The sequence below is a fragment of the Podarcis tiliguerta genome (genome assembly GCF_965153285.1).
Source record: "Podarcis tiliguerta genome assembly, chromosome: 4".
Classification (NCBI taxonomy): Eukaryota; Metazoa; Chordata; class Lepidosauria; order Squamata; family Lacertidae; genus Podarcis; species Podarcis tiliguerta.
The window spans coordinates 55520261-55545304 of NC_139537.1; the positions used below are offsets into that span (position 1 = coordinate 55520261).

The 25044-nt window shown below is 41.1% G+C and overlaps 1 protein-coding gene across 1 annotated transcript in view; it reads right to left on the reverse strand.

Moving 5' to 3' along the window:
- Nucleotides 1–3967: 3967 nt before the first annotated feature.
- The window catches only part of LOC310676060 (amine oxidase [flavin-containing] A-like), a 29788-nt gene continuing 8711 nt past the window's right edge, over nt 3968–25044 (reverse strand). Inside the window, exons 3-16 of the mRNA XM_083437393.1 lie at nt 23259–23353; nt 22499–22636; nt 18633–18737; nt 17298–17389; nt 14887–15028; nt 13852–14001; nt 13225–13384; nt 12111–12207; nt 11620–11673; nt 11145–11202; nt 8731–8828; nt 7374–7485; nt 6368–6430; nt 3968–5852 (exon numbers count right to left, since the gene is read on the reverse strand). Coding sequence (XP_083293519.1) covers nt 5691–5852; nt 6368–6430; nt 7374–7485; nt 8731–8828; nt 11145–11202; nt 11620–11673; nt 12111–12207; nt 13225–13384; nt 13852–14001; nt 14887–15028; nt 17298–17389; nt 18633–18737; nt 22499–22636; nt 23259–23353 — 1526 coding nt within the window. The 3' untranslated portion in view covers nt 3968–5690. The remainder of the gene's footprint in view (nt 5853–6367; nt 6431–7373; nt 7486–8730; nt 8829–11144; nt 11203–11619; nt 11674–12110; nt 12208–13224; nt 13385–13851; nt 14002–14886; nt 15029–17297; nt 17390–18632; nt 18738–22498; nt 22637–23258; nt 23354–25044) is intronic.

A 25044-nucleotide genomic window follows, 5' to 3' on the forward strand; every position in this document is an offset into this window, starting at 1 on the left:
TTTACAGTCTTATATACAGAGACTCCACCAGTACGTCTGTGCCCTCTGAACACCAGTACAGAAACCTGCGACACACACAGAAGTGAAACTAACTTCCAATAGTACTCAGAAGGAAAAGATAATACAGACTTCCTTTCTCACGCTCTCTCAGACACTCACATGATTTATACAATCATAGTACCACTCGCTGGAGCAGCTTGGATAGATAAAAATCCTAACAGGTGATACCCAATGCATTTACATCCATGGATATCAATGGGTTTACTGTATGAGGTGGATATCACTCATATTTTGTAGTTGCTTACGGCAGGGGTGGCTAACTCTTTCTGTCACCCTTGGCCAACCTGCTAGGGGTTACATGACAATGGTAGATGTTACCACTCATGCAAGTCCACAGGCAAGTCCACAGAGAAGCATGGAGCCCCACCTCTACAGCTGATCTGCATGGATCAGCCAAGGAGAGGAGTATCATCCTCTCCCCGTCCATCAAATTATCCATCAGTTGACGAGGGAAAGGACAATTTGCCTCCCCTTCAGAGAGCTGGGCTGGATATATATATTTTTAATCATCACCACAAAAATCAGTGGTGTCCTAAATAGGACAGAAAAACCTGCAACCAATCTGACCCTTCCCTCCCAGATTAATGTGTGGATTGGGACCAAGTTGTCCCCTGGCTCTTCTACAGAATGTTCTGGTGCAGTTCTCTGCTCAAAAGAGAGAGACTATCAAAATAAGTTTAGAAACGTTGGAGCAGGAACCCCCCCCCCCCATCATTCAGTTTGTACAGACTTCACACACACTCACACTCACACACTACATACGCTACACTTCTGTTATAAATTCATAGAAAATCAACCATACATCAGATTTGCACTGTTCCACTTTTATTTTACTCCATGAAGGAAGGACTACAAAATGGGGAAGGTTTGATACAGGCCAGCCATAATCCCTTGAACATTCCAGCACATCCACAGGAGCCCTGCCCAGTTGCTATGCCAACCCTGATGGTCCTAGACAGAAACCCATCCACCACACTACAGACTGCATACAGGAGTGGATTCAACACGGACTATAACAAAAGAACAGTGATTGGATTTCCCCTCAGGGGGCAGGAAACTGCAATCTCCCCTTTGTCACCTGGAAAGTACTCATGGGGAGGGGAGAAAGGAGGAACCAGCCAGGTGACAGGACACTCAGGTTACCACCACAACTCCTCCCTCAACCCCTCCTTTCTGTAATGTATGCATGATGTTTCTGGGGGTGGGCTTGACCTAGAGGAGGGGAATTTCAAAAGTTTTTATAAGGTCTTGCACACCATTGTTCTGGGTCTTTCCTCTCTCCTGCGAGTGAGGGGAACACCCTGCTGCAACAGTACAATAAAGGCCAAGCCTACAGGCTGCTGATTTGCTCCAATTTACTCTGGTTGGTGTCTTTACTTTTTGTCCAAGGGAGCCCTCGGATTTTTCCGGCAACAACGTGTATGTGCAAAAATATGTGTTTAAAATGTTTAAAAGGGTGGATTTAAAACACAGTTGACTGTAGAAAAGGGACAAGACAGATTTATGCATCAACAAATGTGAAAGAGGCATGAACGGGCATGAACAGACTGATTTGCCTACCCCTTTTCACAGTGTTGACAGAGTAAACACTCAGCCATGCCTATCAAGAAGCTGACTCTGGGAACATGAACTATGAACAGATGCCACCAGCCCGTCTGTAAATACACAAAACAAATAGGCCAAACCTGCATCAGAGTCTTAGTATTGGTCTCTATGAGAGTCTGAAACAAGCCTTCTTGGTGGCTTTCCAATCCCTTTGGACGACAGTTCTCACCCCACCCCAGTCTGTACTGCTATTGGGTAACAACGAGTTTTGAAAAAGCTTGACAGCTTGCTCTTGCAATGCAAAGTGGAGAAGAGGTGGGTGGCAGCGGGTGAGAATATTTGACCCTTCCCTCGCCTGTTGCTGAGGCAAGTCCCTTCCTGCAAAACTATAATTCCCCCAATTCATGCATGTTTAGTTCACAAAGTTGCCTTTTTCTAAATGAAAGATCCCTGAGTATCATAGCTTTTCCTCTTAGAGAAGATGCTACATCTGCCTGATTCTTTTAGATGCTTGTAGAGGATGCCATGGTGGGGTGATGCCAGTCATTTGGCCTCCGGTTGGTTGCATCACAGCTACATAATGGGGTGGAGAGGTGGCAGCAAGGTCAGCATGGTGCAGACCATTGCAGTGTTCCAGGCAGTGTGTTTGCATCATGCTGAACTTGCCACTGCCTCTCCCTTCCCCCTAAAAGGCAGGGATGTGACGAACCAGAGGTCAGATGAGCATCATCCCCCCCCCCGCCAACCATGCTGTCTACTGCTGATGGTTGCCAATATTTTTGCAACTTTTCTAGTTCTTTGATATCCTGATGAGTGTGAGGAGCCCTGCAATGTCACTGTAGAGTATTTTTGAAGCCAACATTTACTATGCAACACAATGGTCTGCAACCAATTATATATCTAGTAACCAATATGCTACACAACGGCCTTGGAATTGTAATGTTTATACCTGTTCATAGCCTGGTTTCAGCAAAAACAGAACCAGTCAACAGAATTAATGAAAGAAATCCTTGCGTATTTATATCCCTATTCGCAGAGATAAACAATATGAAATTGAGATGTTCCAGCTCATACTGCTGGCTTTTCAAACAACAGATCCATAGTGTCACATCTTCTCTGACTCAGGGCACTTATTCACACACAGCAGTTCTATGGCAACAGTACTTGGATTCAGCCCAGTGTTCTGAGAAGAATGGTTTTGTCCTTGCAGCTAAAGCTCAGCATGTTCTTCACTGTATATACTTTACAGAAAGATTTAAGTTTACTTCTGTTAAGTTTGAGCTGGTTGTCAGAAACATCAAAAAGTAGAAAGAAATTGGATGTATAAATTTATTCCGCAGCAAAAGAAAGATGTTGCTTCCAGCAGGAGCATCATGTCAGCAAGCAGCAGGACACTGCCAATTTTAATGAAAGTCTTTTAGTCGAAATCCCATTTGCAGCTCCCACAGTCATGAGAAGTGCTTTTCTCTGTGTGAAGTTTTGGAACACAGCACAAGGCAATGTTAAGTGATTGAAGATAGCAGCTGCAGAACAATACAACCACTTCGCAAGCCAATAAAAGGTTCCCCCTAAATGCCCCAAACCAGCAAGGCTGATCCACTTGCAGAAGAAGTGGGCTGCACAATGCAAAAGGCCATTCTGCATTGGATCCATAACACACAACAGGAACTTCAACCTGAGGTACTTCTTTCTGCACCAAAGAGAGAGATTTCTAAATGGATACTAATGTTGGGGATACAAAGTCATGTCTTTTCTCCAATGCGTCTTGGAGCCGGAGGCAGCCTACCCATGAGTCGAGGTGAAGCACCCACCTCAGGCAGAAGTGCAAGAGGCAGTCCTCCACCCACCCCACCACTTCCACTGTCGAGAGGGAGGCTCTCCAGCATGCGTCATAGATGTTCATCTTCCCTGCCCTTGCTGGAGAAGCCAGGTAAGCAGCATTGTTTTGAGGAATGCCCTGGCTCCTGCTGAGTTCAGAGAGAGCTGGGGCATTCCTGAGTGCCACATTGCCATCTGGCTGTCCCTCCTCAAACACCCACCCCCAAGAAAGAATCTGAGCACCCAACTCCCCCAGAGTTGTGCACATATCATGCTTGCTTCAATTCAGAGAGCCACAAACATAGCAAAATTCTGTGTGCACCCATTGCTGCACTTGTGAGAGCTTCGTCCTTCTGTCCAAATGCCTCCCTCTCCCTGCGCCAAGGTCATTAGCATCTAGAGCTGTCACAACGTCCTCCTTTACAGAGCTCTGAAATGTTTCCTAAAAGCTGTGCATATGTGCATTTGCAGGGAGGGTGTAATTTGCAGCAGACAAATTGCCCTTCAATAGACATAAAAATGACACAGCTTGAATGATCTGGAGTGTTTTAAATGGATACTTTAATGGCAATTCAAGGAATGTTCAAAGGCACATTTCACTAAATTACACAGATAAGAGGCACAAATCGTATCTACCATTTTACAAAGGTAGTTAATGATGAGAGGAGCACCAACAGACTTGGATACCCTTATCACCAAATTGTCAGTTATCTACATACCTGTATAACATTACCTGAAGTAAATTGTCTTTTCTGGGAACCATTGGTCACATTATCATTGGACATTAACAACATAAGAAAAAGCTGCTGGATCAGGGCAGTGGCCCATGTAGTCCAGAATATATTTTCACAGCGGCTAATCAGATGCCTGCGGAAAACCCACAAACAGGACCTGAACACAAGATATGTGTTCCTTCCTCCCTTCCTGTGATTTTCAACAACTGGTATTCAGAAGAATCATGGTGGAGGCGGAGTATAGCCATTGTGGCTAGTAGCCACTGATTACCCGTAGAGTACTGTGTAAGGCTGAGGAGGACAGGGTTCAAATGCCTGTCCAGCCACCATGCTCACTAGATGACCATGAGTCAGTTTCTGGGGGATAGTCAACTAAGTTTCACTCAGAACAGACCAGCTGAAAGTAATGGATCTAACTCAGTCATGCCCATCAATTTCAATGGGTCTACTCTGAGAAACTTAGTTTAATTCCACTCACTGTCTGTCAACTTAAACTATCCCACAGAGTTATGAGGAATAAGGATGCTTAGCAGAATACAACCCATTTTCATTTAGCCGATTTATTTTTATTTGTTTGTGTCAGAAGGGAAACATTTTGTCTAGCTTTCTACACAAGTGTGACTTTACTTCCCTAGTTTCTATTTTTAATTAAGGGGTTTGTAAGTTACTCTTGTTTCAAAAATGGCAAAGCAACTTCTTATGTGTTCAGAAGATAGTGAGGGATTCTATACCTTTTTCTGTAAAGTAATACATGTAAAATAATTACACACATCTCGTATCGTAACCTCACTTTTATTTATAGAGCCTTGGGAATCCTAAATCATCTCTCTTGCTAACTTTATTACCTTGCTTTTGCACTTAATGGTAGTTATTTCTCTTTAGTCAAATCCATGCTGAACCTCATATCTTATAATAGCTGAAACTACATTTACAGTTGCAAAATTTACAAAATTACAGTTTTGTCATTTTAAATGGCAGTAGACTAAGTACAACAGGCACTTGACAGCATAAACATCTAGCTTAATGAGCCACTAGAGTAAGCCTTTAACATTGATTTGTTCACTGTGAGATTTAAAAAAAAATTAAGACAAGCGGAATTTTCCCAAAAGCATTGTGAAATGTGCAAAGTATCTGTTCTGGCTTGTTCTCAAAAGGCATAAGGGATAAAAGGCCACTGACTTTAATCAATAAAAGTAAGTGAGGAATCATAGAATTCTGGAGTTGGAAGGGACCATGTGAGTCATCTAGTCCACCCCCCAGCTATGCAGGATCCTTTTGCCCAACGTGGGGCTTGAACAAGAAAATAGAAGCTTTGCTTCACTACTACTTGATTTTTAAATGGACACTAAAACTCTTTTTGATGTGTTGATACTTCTTCCCAAGAACAACATTTGTTCATTGAAAATATTTATAGGCAACCTTTATGGGTAAAACTCACCCACTCAAGGCCACTTATAAAGCCACAGATAAAAATACAGTTCCCACGATAAAAATACAATACCCAGCATGAAGGGCGAAATTGAAACATTTTCTTCAGAAACATTCTCGGAAGATAAGTCCCTTTTTATAGGCAAGAAGTCCAGCCGCAGCCAGCGAGGTGAGGAAAGCAGAACATCCAAGGAACCCCAAGAGGCCTGGGACAGATGGCAAGTTCCTCTCCAAAAACGTGGTAGTGATTGGGAAAGCCGGGACATCCTAAGTAGAATGTGCAGTCATTTTTAGAGCAATTTCAACAACAAAGAAAGCAACTGTACAATGCAGTTAAACAAGGTCCCAGAAAATAACTCTTGCTAGATGAAAGCTAGAAGAACCCCTATCTGGTATCTCAGCAAATGAGTGAGACAACAAGGCTATCAGGAACTAGAAGGAGACGGAGACAGGTACTATGGGATAGAGATGGTCAGTTTGAGGAGCAGAACGAGAGACTTGCAAAGCACGGGAATAAATTTTCCCACTGTACTTAACTAACTAGAAACTATTTATGTGCAATTTTCTAGTGGGAGACTGCAGGGCTGTTTGGGCTTCTGTTGATGAAATACACTATGCACACTAGAAACTAGGCCAAGATTTCCATTTTAAGTTAATGGCTATTTTTCTATCAGGTATCCTCATAATAATATGGCAATAAATTATAGTGATGCAGTCATATAAGCCAGACAATGAAATGTTGCGTTCAGCCGTACAAAAAGAGCATGAGAAATCATACTTGCCTTTGATTCTGGTTCTGTCGCCCAAATTTCATTTTTTGAAATCCTTCCCATACTGCACAGTATCTGGAAGACAGAAAATGATATCCCACTAACAGTAATTCTTTTCATCAGCATGCAAGTCATGAAGGCAGAAATGAGATAAAGACAACTGAGGGCCATTTCCTGCATTGCACATGGTGTTCAGACACTGTTTCCACATACTAGAATCCCACATTGCAAGATCAGATCTAAGATCAGAGACAGATCATACACTTAACTTCCATGCTAACTCTCTTGGCTTCCCAGAAGGTACACCACTGATGTGGTAAGCACCACATTGTCTGACCATCCCAAATGATCCGAATTTCAAACATTACCAGTATGTTGGTGGTGCAAAACCAGACCATATGGAAAAATAAACACACCACAAGGGCAACTCATAATTCAGTAGGACAATGAGGTGAGATACGAATTGGTTCCATGTTTACTTCCCACAAATACTGCAAACCAGGAAGATTCATAGATCCAAGTCCTCAATATCTAGCCTACACAGAAAATACCGCACCATGTTTACAAAAGAGGTTCGGATGTCACAAGGAAGTTAACTGACACACACCTAATACCTTTATTGTTTGAGTCATCTGAAGTGGTTTACTTGATAGCTGAATGGTGCACATTTGACTACTAAGAGCTATTGTTTAAATTAAAGCAGCTGCTCCACGCCATTCAAGTTTATTCTGGCTTAATTAGCATTCTGTTTGAAAAAATCCTATTGTACATAAAAACTTTGATTCAGGCATTTCAAGGATACATTAAACAACAATAGCAGGGATTCATTAGCAACTGATTGTTATAAAAGAATGTTAGTTTCTATTGTCCTTCTTTGGTCCTTCTGATTTGCTGAGAATTCTCTCTATAGCACAGTGACATTGAGATTTGAATACCAAGAAGACCCAAAATCTCATTGGTACAGCTATATCACTTAGGTCTTTAATGAAGATGCCCAGTGCGTTCTGGCTCTCTTTACCTCTCTGGCAGCTCGCTCTCCAGCTTGCACTGCACCTTCCATGTAGCCACTCCACTGAGTAGCTGTCTCTGTGCCAGCAAAGTAGACCCTACCTACTGGCTGACGAATGACCCTGTAAAACAAACATTGCAACACATAAGTCCCACTTGGTAGGCACTGAGAGCAAAGAGCTTTAGGCTACTGAACAGCAGCAGGCAGTATAGCATCAAATATTCATGATGTTCAACTTTTGCTATTGTTACAGATCTGGTATAAATATGTGTAAACATGTGTAAATAAATCAGATTTCAAAGACATTGCCGACTCCACTGTGTCTCATTTTCTCCAAAGGAACACAGACCCTGGTTGAGTGCCAAGACCCTCTTTGAAATCTCATACACTGCTTGGCAGAGATTGGGGTGGCCAGTAACACTGTGAAAGTTGTTTCAGGGAAGGTGCAAATGTTTGGAAAACTGACAGAACCTTCCTCTTCACTGTTCATTTTCCCCTCTCCCATTCATGATTACGCCATTACCCTAATTGGCTATTGTTTCAGGTGGAAAGGGAAAGCATCTCTGCTTCCCAACTGTGCCACCCTTGACTGTTCTGTTGACAGCATCATTGTCAATTTGTATTGTGCAGCAAGACTCTGCCCTGCCTCCAATTATCACGTCTAATTATGCAGTACTAATCGTTGCAGGATGTGGACTTGGTTGAACATTCAGATGTGAATCTCTGTCCACATTCTAGCCCAAATATTCTGCTAATTGTGACTGGAGCCGAAGGAGAGAACATTGGGTCCAGTTGCCTAGCCAATGGTGACATACCATCTAACCTAACACAGTAAAAAAGGAATGAGTGGGCGATGTGTTCTGCAAGAAACAAAAATGCTGTATGAAATGCAGCCTTCCCATTTTGCCTCAGCACTAGTAATCCCCAGTTCCAGAGGTTTAAATATATCCAACATCTATTAATAGGAATCAGACAAAGGGAACTGGAAATTTCGGGGGTGGGAATCTCCAAACTGCCCCCCTGCCCCCCGCAACTGTCTTCTCCTTCAGAGGTCCCAAGCCACATATTTGCTAGTAATCTGTAGTTAAGCCCCATGACTGTAATTGAATTGTTTCTCCTCAATGATGCCTAAATCAGGAGCATGTTATCTACAACCTTAAAATAGATTATTATGCTTTTACAGAGTGCTTTACAGCATATTATTATTTTGCCTGCTGGCAATAGCTTTAGTTTTCTGGCATTTTTCTCACTAGGATAGTGTATTAGTATGCCTAAGTGTAGCAGGCTTCATATCTAGAAGGTTTTATAGTTCAACAAATTTCTGCTAGCAACAACAGAACAAGAGTATATTATTAACTAGTTGTACCTTCCGTATTGGCACATAATGCCTGGTGGCAAATAGGCTGAATAGCAGCCACCAGAATATTGTTCGGCACCCCAGTTCTTTTCTTCATAATGCACTGGCTGCAGGAATAAATCAAACAAAGGTTTTTTGTTCGTTTTTTAAGGCATTGATTCATGGCAGAATTTACATTGTAAATGCTGGATATTTTTCCAGGTTTCCATTACTGGATTACAGGGAGGTGTGTTAATTTACAAACGGAATACAATTCATATAAATCAGAGAAGGAGGTTATGCTACTTCACAGGGCTGACTCAATACTTTGGACTAAGCTGGGTTTCACTGTTACCGGCTATGAACCAGGCTGTGATTTTTCAAGCATTTCTCCAACACAAAGCCTGGTTCATATCTCCGAAGAGCCGAGTGCTTTGAGGATTGGTAGGTAAGAGAAATGACTACTCTTGCAGTATGTCTATGAAGAAATGGTAATAATGGAGCAGAACTTTAATTTCCAGAACTTGCATTGTTTTCACATGTTGCAGTCCCATGGTATGGACTCATAGGAGGAGGAGGAGGAGTTTGGATTTGATATCCCGCTTTATCACTACCCTAAGGAGTCTCAAAGCGGCTAACATTCTCCTTTCCCTTCCTCCCCCACAACAAACACTCTGTGAGGTGAGTGGGGCTGAGAGACTTCAAAGAAGTGTGACTGGCCCAAGGTCACCCAGCAGCTGCATGTGGAGGAGAGGGGACGCGAACCCGGTTCACCAGATTACGAGTCCACTGCTCTTAACCACTACACCACACTGGCTCATAGGTTATTGTTATGCTCCTCAACCCCACAGGTGCGGTCCTTGGTAGAAGTGAACCCCCCTGCAATTCCCCTCCCCTCCAGGAAAAAGTGAGAGTCTTCATGCAAATGGGAAAAGTCTGCATTAATTTGTTCCTATCAGTATTGAACAGAATCTACTTTTTCCTAAACTTTATTGATTTGGCTTATTTTTATTTATTTAAATGATTTAAATAAATGATTAAATGATTTATATACTGCTTAACTATAATCATCTCTAAGATGTGTACAAGGAATACAGTACAGAAAATATAAAAATGTGCTACAACTATAAAACCAGACTTCAGTTAAAATGTCTTTTGGAACAAAACAAAAAAAAGGTATTCAACAGGTATTGGAAGTTCAACGGGGGAGGGGGGCCTGCCTGACCTCAGCTGAAAGGGAATTTCATAAGATTGGAACCACAATGCTGAATGCACAGCTCTTGGTGGATATGAGCTGTTTTCATCCAAGCCATGGACAGTCGTTAATAGTGACTCCTCTGAAGATTTCAATGATGGGATACAAGGGATTAGGCAATGCTTCGTAAAGTGTTTCAACAGTACAAAAGAATATGGCAGTTGCCTTCTGAAACAATGTTCTAAGAGTAACGGTTAACATGTTTTAAGAAAGCATAATTCCACCTCTCAGGGTTGCCTTTGGATAGTCTGTAAGATAGGCAAACAAGCTCTGATCATCTTTAGATGTATAGAGATTGGTATGATTGCCATTGAGATTATGGTTGCTTCCACATAGATCCAAAGTAAAAGTAAGTTTTACCAACTAAGTTTTGCTCATAGGTAGTCCTATTGAAATTAATAAACTTAATTTAGCTTTGTTCTTACGTAAATATCAATGGAGCAACTCTGATTAAAAGGTAGTTGACTATCACTACATGGTTCTTCCTGCAGAAGATCCCCAAACAACATTCCTCAAAGATACCTGCCTCTTTCTGCCTCTGAGATTCTAAATAATTAAAGACCATCAAGCTTCTTTTGCTAATCACCCATTTGAGGCAAGATAGGCACATAAGCATTAATCAAAACCATTAACAAGATTGCTGTCATATGATAAATTACATTTCCCTATAACAGAAGCACTGCTTTCAAGTTAGATTTGTATTTTGCTTTACAAGGAAAAATAAACAAAAGAACACTACATTAATCAATTACATGCTGTAAAATATATATTTCCAAATAAAAAGAAAAGATTGCTTTTACAAAAAGGGGAGTTTTCCAGTACCTTATTTTGTCTTGCATTCTAATATAATATAAAAGGTCTTCAAAAGATTGTTATCACATACCCTATTCCACCTGTAATGATTGTGCTAATTTACTTAACACACCTGTATCTCCTAATTTGTGGCATGCAATTCTGCATTTTTCTCTTATTGATTCTGAGGGGTCTGCTCTGAACATGACTGGATATCACCTGATATTTACATTTAAGGATTTCATTCAGATGGCAAGGGATAAAATAGTTGTCATCTATTACCTTTTCACCTAAGAAACAAATAATAATATGAACACAGACCTCAAATGTTCATATAGCTAAACCATAAGTTGTAATAATTAATACTCCACCAATTTTAGATGCTCTTCTTCCTTACATGTAAAGCTTCTTCTGATCCAAAGACTTTTGCATAGAGTTCACAGATTTTTCTCTTCCTACATGAAGAAGCAAAAGGAACAGACAAAATATGAAAGGGCCCAAATCCATAATCATCAGGTTTTTGAAACTAATAGGATAGCAAAATAAGATTTCAAACAACTATCAAAACCACTGAACAGCTCAAATCTTCCAGTGAGTGTATTTACTCAAAAGACTACATTTTTTGTACTAAACTGAAGTTCATACACAAAGATGGCAGACTTTCGCCTCTTCCAGAGAGTCGGAGCATGCTATTTAGTTGCTGCTTAGCTTGTTAGGTGACCTTGTCCAAGCTACTATCTCATAACAACCATGAAGTTAGGTTTGATTGTATGTATCTTAAAAATCTGACTTCTGCATCTTAAAAATGTGCCCATATACAATGATAAAGAATTAGTTATTGTTAGAGAATACAAACAGTTGCTTATTCTTACCTCTCCTCTTTGCTAAGATCTGCTAGTCTAAATGCCCTTCTTGTAAGGATAAAGCTAAACAGGGAGGAAAGTACATGTCAATATTGCATACACAAAGGTACCAATTGGGGGGAAAAGATACATGCGACCAAAATGTTTAGAAAAACCCAACAGCAATATGTAAGAGCTACATGCAACTAGTCTTATACTTCAGAAATTGGTAACTTCAATACAGTGCTGGATTCCTGCAATGGCATGTAGATTCCCTTGTGGTATGTGGGGATTTGTGGGCACAGCAACAAGTGCTAAAAGATAATGTTTGCATGTGTGTGAAATGAAGGACAGAGTTCAGGACATGCATGATGGAACTAATAGCAAGGCATAAATACATTTTTCTATAGGGTTCTCGAATGTTACCTAGCATACATTCCATAACTTCACACCAGCTGGTCTTGCACAAGTCTTTCTGTCAATATTTTTTGCATCTAATATATAAATGCAGGCTTCATTACCCCATAATAGCAGGTACAGAGTCATCAGGTTTAGTATCATCTAAGGTGATTGAAATTGGAGCCTCTTCATCCAAAATCATTGCACAGCCACAAAAATCTGAAAGGAAAAATAGAATGGCCACCAGAAATACTCAGTGTGGAGTACTATTTCCAGGCACAAATGTACATTTATTTTAACATTAAGAATCCTGTTAGCCATTGCACATTTAGAACTCTTGTGCTGCATAAATCTTCCTGTTCAAACTTCCAAGGAATGCACTTTCTAATCTTAAATTCTTTACAATAATCATTTTTTGCTCATTGCAATATTCAAAAACTCTTTGATATGCCTCCCTGTCTCCCATTGTCATATACAATGATAATTATATTAAACACAGTTACTGAGATAATACACTGCATATCTATGTTGTGATTAATATGGGTTAGAAAGGGAAAGTGCATCAACACTAGTGATTGTACATATTGACAGGATTACACAACTTGTGTACCCATCAGACGAAACTTAGATGCTTGTTAACTCCACCCTTATTACAGTTTTACTTTGAATGTTGTTAGCTTTCTTGAGCTCTACCAGAGGCAGATTTAGGGCAGCATAACTGGGTGGTGCTGTGGTCTAAACCAGTCTAGGGCTTGCCGATCGGAAGGTCGGTGATTCGAATCCCCATGATGGGGTGAGCTCCCGTTGCTCGGACCCAGCTCCTGCCCACCTAGCAGTTTGAAAGCATGTCAAGTGCAAGTAGATAAATAGGTACCACTCTGGCACGAAGGTAAATGGCGTTTACGTGAACTGCTCTGGTTCACCAGAAGCGGCTTAGTCATGCTGGCATCATGACCTGGAAGCTGTCTGCAGACAAACGTCGGCTCCCTCAGCCAGTAAAGCGAGTCCGCGACTCTTTAAGTGGTTCTGCTACACTAGATGGATAGCCTAGGGGGCACCACATGGCACTACAAGTATGACATAGTGAATTGAGCAAAATGGAAGGTGAGAGGTGGGGGGGGGCACAAGATTTTCACCTTGCACAGTGTGCTACTCAAATTTGAAAGGCCAAAGTCTACTCTGTTTTAGTAAGCAGAAAGTGGGATATAAATGAATCAATTCTTAAAGCACACATACCTGACTTCTTCCAAAAGGCTTCTTTGTAGTACATCATGCATTTGATAACGAAGCCCATGGGAATACGCTGGATTAACTGGTTTCTTTTTGTTGGTAGTTCTGGCTTGAAATGGATCTTTGTGGTTAAGGCTGGTGGGATGGCACTAATCACGTACTTGCTCTGTAAAATGTAAACAGGAAAACATAAGACGCATATCCCAGAAGAGCAACCATGGCAGTTAAAGGCTAACGCTGCTTTGTTAAATGTTGAAAGAGTAACATTTATCGTGGCATAAGCTTTTCATACAGATCTGTACGAGGAAATGTTACACACTTTTGAGAGATGTTCGCTCAGTACTTCAATCATTCTGACATTTACATTTGTACTGGATAAAAGCTGTGAGCACTGTAGTGGCAGTCCAGTGACATTAATATAAAAGGAAGGAAGCAAGTGACAGTGAGGACAGGAAAATGTCAGAGGCTGATGAAGCTCTCATAAATAGATCAATAAAATAGATTTCAAAGATTTTCTCAGTACTGAGAAAAGCAGAGTAACACACAAGGGTGGGGCTGATTACATTGGCTTAAAAGCTATAGCGGACATGCCCCCTATTAAATGCATACTATGTTTTATTCTTATTGGATTACCTTATATGTCTCATGGTTCAGTGTCTCCACAATGACACTATCACCTGATTGATCAATGTGGATTACAGGCCTCTCCAGTTTCACAGTGCCTTTGAGTAGTGCCATTATCTTCTCTGTTATCTGTCCAGAACCCCCGACAAACTTCCTCTCCTGGGAACACCAGCACCATCAGAGAAATAAGATAACAATGTTGTTATTTTATTTTTTTAAATGGTGTAGTCCATCTTTAGTTAAGCTTGAGAGAAAAAGACATTGAAAGCTGGATTTCCCAAGTAATTAAAATCAGCAAACATCTTCAACATGTGCTTGACCTGGTTGACTACTGGTGTCAGCCCTGAACCAGAACCATATCTGGACAACAGCGCATTAGTTTTCTTCTATGGGATATGGTATCTCTAATACATTTAGTATAATTATGAAAGAGGTAGTCATAGATAGTATTTTGCTATCATTTCTAGGTCAGAAGAATTCACAATTAATACAAGAACAGGGAAAGCATAAAGCTTCCAACTTATGAAATATTGCTTTTATTGGGGACAGCAGTGCTCCCGACAAAGTTTTCCTTGAAATATTGTCTCTTTATTACTTTCATGTTCTCAGAAATTAAACAAACTATTTTATAAATTCTGCTCTAATTGAGGGACCTTCCCATAGACCCTTGTGATTAGGTCAGGCAATAAGTAGTACTGTACTTTGGGTGCATGTTTATTAAACTAGAGACTCTGGGCAGGAGGTGATGGTGATGAGATACAGAATTCTTAAGAACACAGTAACTGGCTAGTAACCATAGAAACTAAACTGGATCATTATCAGAATAGCACAGTAAAGCCTCCATAGTATGGGGTGTGTGAATGTGGGAGAGGAAATAATATTAATCTAATTTCAACAAGAGTCTAAATGTTCAAAATAGCATGGTCTTCTGTTTGTTTATTTCGGCACATTGAGTTCTTGTCAAATGCTCTTTCTCCATCAGTTAGAGAAGATGCAACAGCACATTCTTCTCACAAGGAAGAATCCATGTATGATTTCACATACCTGCCCTCCATTGGTTACAGAAAATATCCTGGTTGTTCCTCCACACAGCTTCACATACCACAGGAACCAGAGAGCAGAGACCATGTGTGACTCCGAAGTGACGTTGATATCAACAAAGAGTGTAGCAAAATCCCTAGTGATTCTTTATACAATGAAGAGGTAGAAACAACAAAGATTGAGAGCTATTGATATTAATTTGATATTATCAACAGTACTTTTCTCTACAATTTTTTTATATATTATTATTAGGAGACCAAGCAAAGATTCTCTTTAATTGGCCTTCTTGGTAGTTCTGTCACCCTCGGAAGCTTGAGGGGTGGCAATGTGAGATAAGAGTAGCCCATAAACTGTGGAATTCCAACGAAACAGAGGTGTGCCTCCAGCAGCATCATTATTTGGCTTTTATCACGCATTGAAGATGCACTTATTTATTCAGGGCTTTGATAACTGAATAGTATTATTTTGGCCTACCTGAAAATTGTGAATTAATGTAAGGATTTAAAAATATTATTATTGATTGTTGGTTTTCTTTTGTTTTAAACTCTATTGTTTCTGCCATTATAACCTGCCCTGGGACCTTATGGTGAAGGGTAGGTAATAAATCTAATAAATAATAATGGAAGAGAGTGAAGTGTTTTCTTAATCTGATGAGGAAAGATCATTTTAATGAGTGACAGCTCCTCCTTTGTTCATTAATTTTGTACTGCTATTGATTTGTTCAGAATTTATTGCCTTTATTACGTTCCTAGATGTTATCACTTCCACTAAAAATAAATTGTCCAAAATCTCTGTTAATTGCAAAGACCTTAGAACTGCAGATAGCATGTTAATATTGGTCTAGACCAGAATTGGCCAGCTGATGATCTGAGGTAGCTCCCAACTAGGCTGTTAGTCTACAAAAGCAATATGAATGTACAAATTCTATGGATTCAACGTACTGTAGCCTTATTTATTCAATGGTTGCAGTCAATGATTAATATTTGCTTTGGGGAAAACTATATTTCACATTAAGGACACGGGTGGCGCTGTGGGTTAAACCACAGAGCCTAGGACTTGCCGATCAGAAGGTCGGTGGTTCAAATCCCCGTGATGGGGTGAGCTCCCGTCACTCAGTCCCTGCTCCTGCCAACCTAGCAGTTCAAAAGCACATCAAAGTGCAAGTAGATAAACAGGTACCGCTCCGGCGGGAAGGTAAACGGCATTTCCGTGCGTTGCTCTGGTTTGCCAGAAGCGGCTTAGTCATGCTGGCCACATGACCTGGAAGCTGTATGCCGGTTCCCTCGGCCAATAAACCGAGATGAGCGCCGCAACCCCAGAGGCGGTCATGACTGGACCTAATGGTAAGGGGTTCCTTTACCCTTTACCTTTATATTTCACATTTAGTGGTGATGTTTGCCTCTGCCCTCCAAAGAAGCCTCATTAAGCTCATCATTTATGTAATTGAAAAGGTTTTCAGCATCTCTTTTGAACCCTCAGTACTGGTGTGTGTGGTGGGGCATGGCATGGCTGGGGCATCATGGCTCCTTGTCTGGACAGGGTTGGGCTGGGGTGAGGCCGGGAGCATGCAGCAGCAGCACTGTCACAAATCCAGCAACTCTGCCAGTGCAACTATGTAGTCCCAACCTCACCATGGCCCTGCCAAGATAAGCAGCAATGACGTCAATGGCAGGAGGGTGGCTTTGCCCCACCACACGCAGTGCAGATACGCCTCATTGTGAGGAGTCTTCCCTTGAAGTCCACCAACGTTCTCCCTATTCCTGTCTCTCAATGCCTGCATACATTGAGATGTGGGGAAACAAGTGGAACTACCTCTTAAACTGTGGGGAATGGTAATGGGTACTATAATACCATATTCCAAAGCCCCTCCTTTCACCTTCAGAATCAGGAACGTGTTTTCTATACATCTTCCAGTATTCATGTTTATTATTCATTGATGCAATGAATGCACTTTAAAAAAAACAACAGATTTTATGGAAGTGATGGGGAAAGCACTGAAATGTGTGAGATGGGCCAATGTTTATTGGGAAGAAGTGTGAACACCCTGAAAACAAATCAGAATGACTACTCATTGTTGTATAACTTCCCACCAAAGAAATCAGAATGAATGCTCAGTAAAGACTAGGTATTGTCTAACCTGTGCATAAGCTTTGCACAAGCAAATCAGGATGGATGCTTAAGGTCAATCTGTCAAGCATGTTCCGCACTTTAAGTATATTCTACAATTTTTAACTTTCTGCTCCCAAATGTATTTCTCTAGCCATACTGTATATGTGTGATTGGTTATTCTATGACTAGAGGAGAGAGGCAACATGAATAAGGCTTTGATGTATGTAGCCTGAATATGGCACGCAGCAAGCAAAGAAGCAAGTATCACATTAAAGTAAACTTTCAAAATGAATCAAATCACCTACTTGGTCCAGCAGTGTTTGTCAATGAATTCTTTCATTGTCATTTTGTCCCATTCTGCAGCATGTGGTGCATCCCAGGGAGCATCAGCTGGAATCTGAAGACCAGAGGTGGGATGTGGGGAAATAAGTCACTCTTCTTACTCACCAGACTACATACATCACAGTTAAAACTGAACTTCTATCCATGCACCGAAAGAGCATTCAGGCAATAGTTTCACTCCACAGCCCCAAATGCATGCTAATACAATTCTGTGTGTGTGTGTGTGTGTGTGTGTGTGTGTGTGTGTGCATGCATATATGTGTACACACACACACACACACGTGTATATATATTCATGCTTCATAGATGCAGAGCACTCAATGTGGAATAAAATTAAATAGGTGAATTCTTCTATTCAGAACCAGTAGAACATTGTTTTAATCAGTCAGAACAGCTGGAGATAGGACAGCTATTAGTAGATATTTTCCAGAGCTGTCAAAGTTCACTATATGTCCATTTAATACTCACTAAGATTTCAAGTGCAATCCTATACATGTCTACTCAGCACCACTGAGTCCAATAGGACTTATACCCAGGTACCCAGTGGGGGCCAATCCTTTTTGGCCTGAGGGTCCCATTCAACCATAACCAACCCTCCAGGGGCTGCACATGCATCTTGTACATACACACAGAGAGAGACAGCACTTAAAGGCAGATGTACAGGTGCAAAGTCTTCTCTCAGCTGATCCATGCAGATCAACTGGACAGAGACCTTTATTGCCCCATCTCTGCCCATCAGATGATCCACCTGATGACTGAGGAGGGGGCAATTTGCATCCCTCTCAAGGCACTGGGCTCCGCCCACCCCAACACTACGTCTGTTTTATTTTCCCCTTCTTTGCTGCTGTTGCAAAAAACTCTCAGGTGGAGGGAAAGAAGAAAAATTGGCTTGGACAAAATATATATCACTAACTCTGCTTCTGGGCAAAATAGAGTGAAGCTAGGCTGGGTCACATCCAACAGAGCCAGTAAAGCTGAGAGATTTCCACTATCTGTATTTCATTATTAGGATAGTGCCGGAAAGGCAGGTCTGTGCCTCTGGCACAATTTATTTTCCTGAAGTAAAACACACTTGGTTGTTAATCATGCCAGATGACACCAACTCATTTGGCCAATACATTTCATAATTTAAGATTTCAATGTCTACACAATGATTATACAGTATAAAGAACTCTCTTTGATTCTTGATGGATTCTTACTGAATGCTATCTTCATGTAGCCCTAATGATTTTCCATATGAGCTTTTAGAAATATTGCAGATAATGATACATAGTATCCCTTCATTGTTTCTAGCATACCTCTTTTCCCAGTTCATCCATTGTCCTCCAAAAATTGTTAAAATCGAGATATACGATAGGATTCCACACTGGAGGAAATGCACCACAGAATGGATAGGACTTTCCCTGAAACAAATAAATATATGGAACAATGGATTTGTTTCCTGGCATGGATCTGAGGTCTCCATACCAGCCATATCAGTTACAATCCACAAACAAAATTGGAAATGAATCCATAAACACAAAGTATAGAAAAAGATGGATTTTTCTGAAGACATCAGCCAATAAGCAAAGCTAGTTAAGGTAGCTTTCATACACAGAATATAATGTCCATTTCCGGGGTGTGGGTGTGTGGAATTAAACTTTCTACATGTTGTTATACCACAGTCAAAATCAAGGGAAATGTATTCCTTTTAGTGAGAATATAATATAATATTCAAATATAAGCCAGACCGATCCCAAAACAAACCCTTTACACTACATACAGATTAATCAATAAATATTTAACTGGATGCAAATATTGCTGCATCATATGTCATTTATGTGATTTCATGAATATTCTTAAGTGAATGCCACCCTTCTTACTTTAGGACTATAGGGATCAGGACCACAAGGGCGTGAAAGGGTTAAGGTCTACCATTTCCTTTTGCTAACTGCATGAATGCTCTCATGTCTTCTGAGAAGAGCATAATTTTTTGCTGCTGAATCTACTACCAATTGATTTAATTTTGTGTCCCCAAGTTGTGATATGGGCGTGTGTGTCCAGAATGTCAGCAAAATGCATTGCAAAATCTGGGCTGAGGCTATGGCAAGAAAAAGCTTCATCCTGATTTGCATGCATGTTTGAGTAAAACCTTTTACATTCATGCCATGTAGCTCATCAGATTGAAACTGCTCTTGAAATGGCTCTAAAAAGCAACATTTAAAAGTGTGCTCTATATAATCCATCTGCACAGGTTAGCAGGACGTTTCAAATATTCAAAAAGCAACAGCTAACAACCCCGTTTATCCACCCCAACAAACTGAAATCAAAGAACACATAATAAATGCAATAAACAAAGCTCAAGTTCATTGTCCAACTGCCTTAGAAATAAAGGTTAATGATTACTATGGGATGAGTATTCTGACCTCTAGGTATTGCAGAAACAAAATCTCCTACAGAGTTTTTTCTTCTTCTCTTCCTCCAGCTGTTCTCACCGTTCTGCTTTTGCAAACTGTGCTCAGTTTGGTCTTTAGGACAGACACCCAAAATTGAAAACTTCATCTCCTAAGCAAATAGAGTTGCTTTCTTATACTACAGAGACCTGCCCCACCCATCTTGCCAATTGCTAAACTTCAGTAGAGAAACAGGCCATAATGCACAAATTAGGGTGTTGCCTATTAATTCCGCGTCCCGTGTTTCCCTGGATGCCATAAAAACCACTGTGGTGAGACAGAGCCACAAAGTCACCCTCCTGACAGCAGGGTCACTACAGCGCTGGTCTCAGGAGGATGGATCTGATAAGGTACATAGGGAGCTGCCTTATACAGAATCTGACTATTGCTCTATTTAGCTCTGCACTGTCCTCACAGGTTAGTAGCATCTCTCTAGGATTACAGGCAGGGAGAATTCCCAGCCCTACCTGCAGATTCCGAGGATTAAACCTGGAACCTTCTGCATGCAAGGCAGATGCTGCAACACTGAACTCCCTTCTGGATCTCTGCTCCCCTATTGCATGGATGCGAAATGCAATGTTTGAATAGGCACCAAAACTACCGTTGTACCTAAATAAACATAGCGTAAGGAAACCAAATAAGAAAACTGCAGAAGACTTTGGAGCACTTAATCCTGTGTTGCTGCTCAGAGTGACAGGGAGATAAATGTGAGTGGCAGTGCTCTAATGCAAGTTTTTATCCAAAGTAACTCAGCAGATAATCCAGTTGGATTTACAGAAACATGAGAAAACTTGTCCAGTTATCACAGCCAAGTAGGAAACGCCCTCAACCCTTTCTTAGCTCATAATCACAAGATACACACCTTCTGGGAATGGAGGAGCATGATCATTCCCATATAACTCAAGAGGGAGGGGGGAAACATCATCAATCAAGAAAGCAATTTCTCTTCAACAGTTAGAAATAAACATTTTGCTGTATCTTCTAAGTGCTCTGCATTCAGATTTAAAACTCAACTGTGAACTTGTGCTTAAACCAGGGACTGGAATTATGGTCTGAAGGTTGGGAACAGCATGTAACGTAACTAAGGCAGCATGACAGAAGTTATTCTTTATTGCATACAATTTTAGCTATTGCTTTATTATTTTTAAATGACATTTGAGCTTCCAAAAACTTGTTTTTGTCTACAGTGTATTGGGGGGTGGGGAGAACACGCCTTGTAACTATGGAAACTCATGCATGCTTATTCAGATGTAAGTCCCACTGTGTCCTGTTGAACACACTCGTAGCAAAGGATGCATAGACATGCAAGTGCAGGGTTTTGTTCGGTTCTTCTCTAGCCAGTTATTGGTTTTCAAGAATACAATGTGTATATAAGGAAACAAGAATTAAACTGACACACTCTTTCTCCCAACCCCAACCCCTCCTAGTTTTAGGTGACTAGTTACAACCCTTTTATTTCAGTGGATGTTTGGAGGAGCGGGAACCTGGATTTCTGTCTGCTATTAGTAATTGTCATTTAATTCTTTGTTATCATTTTTTAAAAAAAGATTGTGTTGTTTTATGGAATGAAGAGACAGTTCCTCCACAGAAAGCATTTCCACTGATAAGCATTCTCTTTAATTTCTGAAACCAAGATGGGACATTTTTGTTTTGTTGGAAACACGAGAACTCATAGCACGAAAATCTGTGGTTGTCCAAAGAAGCTGAATGCTCGAGGATTCAGAACAGATAAAAGGATGTATTTCTTTACACAGAGCAAAGTTGAACTGTGTAATTTGCTACAGCAGGAGGCAGTAACGGTGAACAATTTAGATGGCTTTAAAACAGGATTAAACCAGGCATATGTAAATTCGGCCCTCCAGATGTTTTGGGACTACAACTCCCATCATCCCTAGCTAACAGGACCAGTGGTCAGGGATGATGGGAGCTGTAGTCCCAAAACATCTGGAGGTCTGAGTTTGCCTATGCCTGTATTAAACAAATGCATGGAGGTTTTATAGAGGTAAAAGCTACCAGTGGCTGCTAGTCAGGATGGCTATGCTCTGCCTCCATGGTTGGAGGCATTCTGCTTCTGAATGCTTGTTGTTCGAAGGCGCAAGAGGGGAAAGTGCTCTTGCACTTGGATCCTACTTGCAGGCATCCCATTGCCATCTGGTTGGCTACTGTGAGAACAGGATACTGGACTAGATGGGTCACTAGCAGGACACAGCAAGTTCCTATGTTCTTATGAGTGTTTTGGAGTTTGGGGATTTTTTTTGTTGGAGGGCAATAAAACATTTCTTCTGCAAATCTTCAGGTTCCTGAATCTATTAAGTCCTGATCAATTGCCTTCACTCAGCAGTGCTTCATGGATCATCCATATGCAGTAGGGAGTTTATTACAGTGGTACCTAGGGTTACATAAGCTTCAGGTTACAGACTCTGCTAACTCAGAAATAGTACCTCGGGTTAAGAACGTTGCTTCAGGATGAGAACAGAAATTGTGGCAGGAGGCACCATTAGCTAAAGTAGTACCTCAGGTTAAGAACAGTTTCAGGTTAAGAATGGACCTCCAGAACGAATTAAGTTCTTAACCCGAGGTACCACTGTATTAGAAAAAGAATGCATAAGAAACATTTCCACTCAGCTGTCAATAAACAATCAGAAAAGAGATCTATGTCCTTCATATTACAATGAATCAAATGTTTTCCTGTGCACACTGCTGCCAAAAGATGTAGAAAATGTAATTCTTACATTTGTATGCAGGATAACTCTCTCCTTTACATTTACTTTGTATGTTTCTATGCCAAGTTCTTTAGCCAGTCGCAGAATTCGGTTCTGGGTAGGTCCCACATAGGCTCCACCAACATCTACATAGTTTACTTGCTTGTTCTGTCAAAAGAGGAAAAAATGCAGGAATAACAGAACCTACTGGATGTTCCACACTGGAAAAACCAGGAAGTGCTTACGTTTCATAGCAGCAAACAAAGCTTCGCCTCAGAATTAGGCCTAATTCACACATGCAAACTTAGAACCACAGTTATGTGTTCTGCACAGCTTTGTGATTAAGCACAACCTTTTGGAGAATTGGCACCCTCTTTCAAGAATGTCATATGCTAGTAAAGGTAAAGGGACCCCTGACCATTAGGTCCAGTCATAACCGACTCTGGGGTTGCGGCGCTCATCTCGCTTTACTGGCCAAGGCAGCCGGAGTACAGCTTCCAGGTCATGTGGCCAGCATGACTAAGCCACTTTTGGCGAACCAGAGCAGCACACGGAAACGCCATTTACCTTCCCACCGGAGCGGTACCTATTTATCTGCTTGCACTTTGACGTGCTTTCAAACTGCTAGGTTGGCAGGAGCAGGGACCGAGCAACGGGAGCTCACCCCGTCATGGGGATTCGAACCGCCGACCTTCCAATTGGCAAGTCCTAGGCTCTGTGGTTTAACCCACAGTGCCACCGGCGTCCCTACATTTACATAAAATATGGTTATTGGCTACTTGTTTCTTACCCTAACTGTGAAAGTCCGTCCTCCAACTCTGTCACGAGCCTCTAAAACCACAACGTTAACTCCAGATTCAGACAACAACTTAGCTGCCGACAGACCTAAAACAAAGACAAAATAGTATTTTATTTTATTTCCTCTACCATTAAAAAGTACTGGGTTGTCTCCAACAAAGTTGCTCCTTTCACGCTAGGACCTCCTCACCTCCCTGCCCTCTCAAGCCCCCTGGATCTTCTCCAGAGGGTCAGGGAAACCCCAGTAGAGATTTGGGGAGTGGGGTGCATGGAGGGAAGGGGGAGTAGGAGGGGAGGGGAAATTTATTGAATAAGTGCAAACAGAACAACTCTGTTTGATTTGTGACATACAGTAGCATTGAGTTGGTATATTGTTTTAATCTGATTTTTAGGAATTTTATGAAATGTTGAATGTTAATGTTTTTATTGAAACCACTTAGATATATTTAGATAGATAGATATAAACACACACACACACACACACACACACGTCTGCTCAGAAGTAAGTCCCATTGAATTTACTTAAACTTAGTCCTAAGTAGTAAGTGTATATACGACTGCTGTCATAGTTATGTCCCACTGAAGTCCATGGTGTTTGTTACAGAGCAGGTATTCTAGGATTGTGCTGCAAGATGCCCAAGGGAAGCAATCTGGATTGTCCCTGGAAAATGGGAATCAACCTGGCAGAATGATGTACCCTCAATTTCATTTCCAGAAAATGTGGAAAAAGAAAAGGCTATATACCAGGAGGGTACATAATCCTGCGGGGTTATTTTCCAATTCCCAGGTCATTTGTAGTTTGGGAACACCTGTTGCTGGGCTCCCAGCTTGCCTTTTGGGGTTTAGATTAAGGAAGAAAAAACCCCCAAAAGGTCGCCATCCCCTGGCCACCTTGTAACACACACAAACTGCAGTTGTGGGCCATGAACCAAAGATGGTTGACCTAATGATGCAGGGCAAAATTATTGAACAGTTCATTTGATCGGGAGGTGAGAAACAAATTAAATGAACTCTTTTGGAGTAATCTCAAAGTGAAATAAATTGTTTTGCCAGCAGTTAAATTTAAATTCTAACAATTATTTCTAAATTTGTACCTACACATAAATATTGGCAAATGCACATTTAATGCAAATTTCTGCCCTATTTTGCCCCCCTTTTTATGGTGCATATTCTCCTTTGGGCAATGTGCAAATGGACACCCTTGAAGTGGGCTTAATTCCACCCCCCCCCCTTTTTAATGTATAACTGTATGAGGATGGAGCTAAGTAACACAAAGACCCCCTCAAAATACAAAAACCTTCTTGAATACAAAAATGGCTGGATATGCAAAGTGTTAACTAGCCATATATTGGCTAGGAATATACTATGAGTGAGGAGGAAGTACACAAAAGTCTCAGCGCTCCCAACAATCTGAGGAAGGAAATAGGTGTACTGCCAGTCTTATATGTGATCCAGCAATTGGCTCTCTGTACTATCGGCCAGCACAGAGGCAGGAAGGGAAAGCCCTTTGGAGCCCCATATGTCTAGTCTCAAGGCTTAGCATCACAAGCCTGGAAAGGACCTCAGGCTCATGTGGCACAGTGCAGTCTTACAACAACCCAGAGTTCTAAACAGGAAAACCGAGCAAGCAATTTTGGAATTTTATCCTTATGCCACTTATTTTCCTCTGTTCCAGAATCTCACTAGTTCAAGTAGTAAGACACTACTTTGCCTTTTCCATGGAGAACAAAGACTCCAACTTGATGGGGAGGGGATCAAGCTACACGTGAGAAACAGGT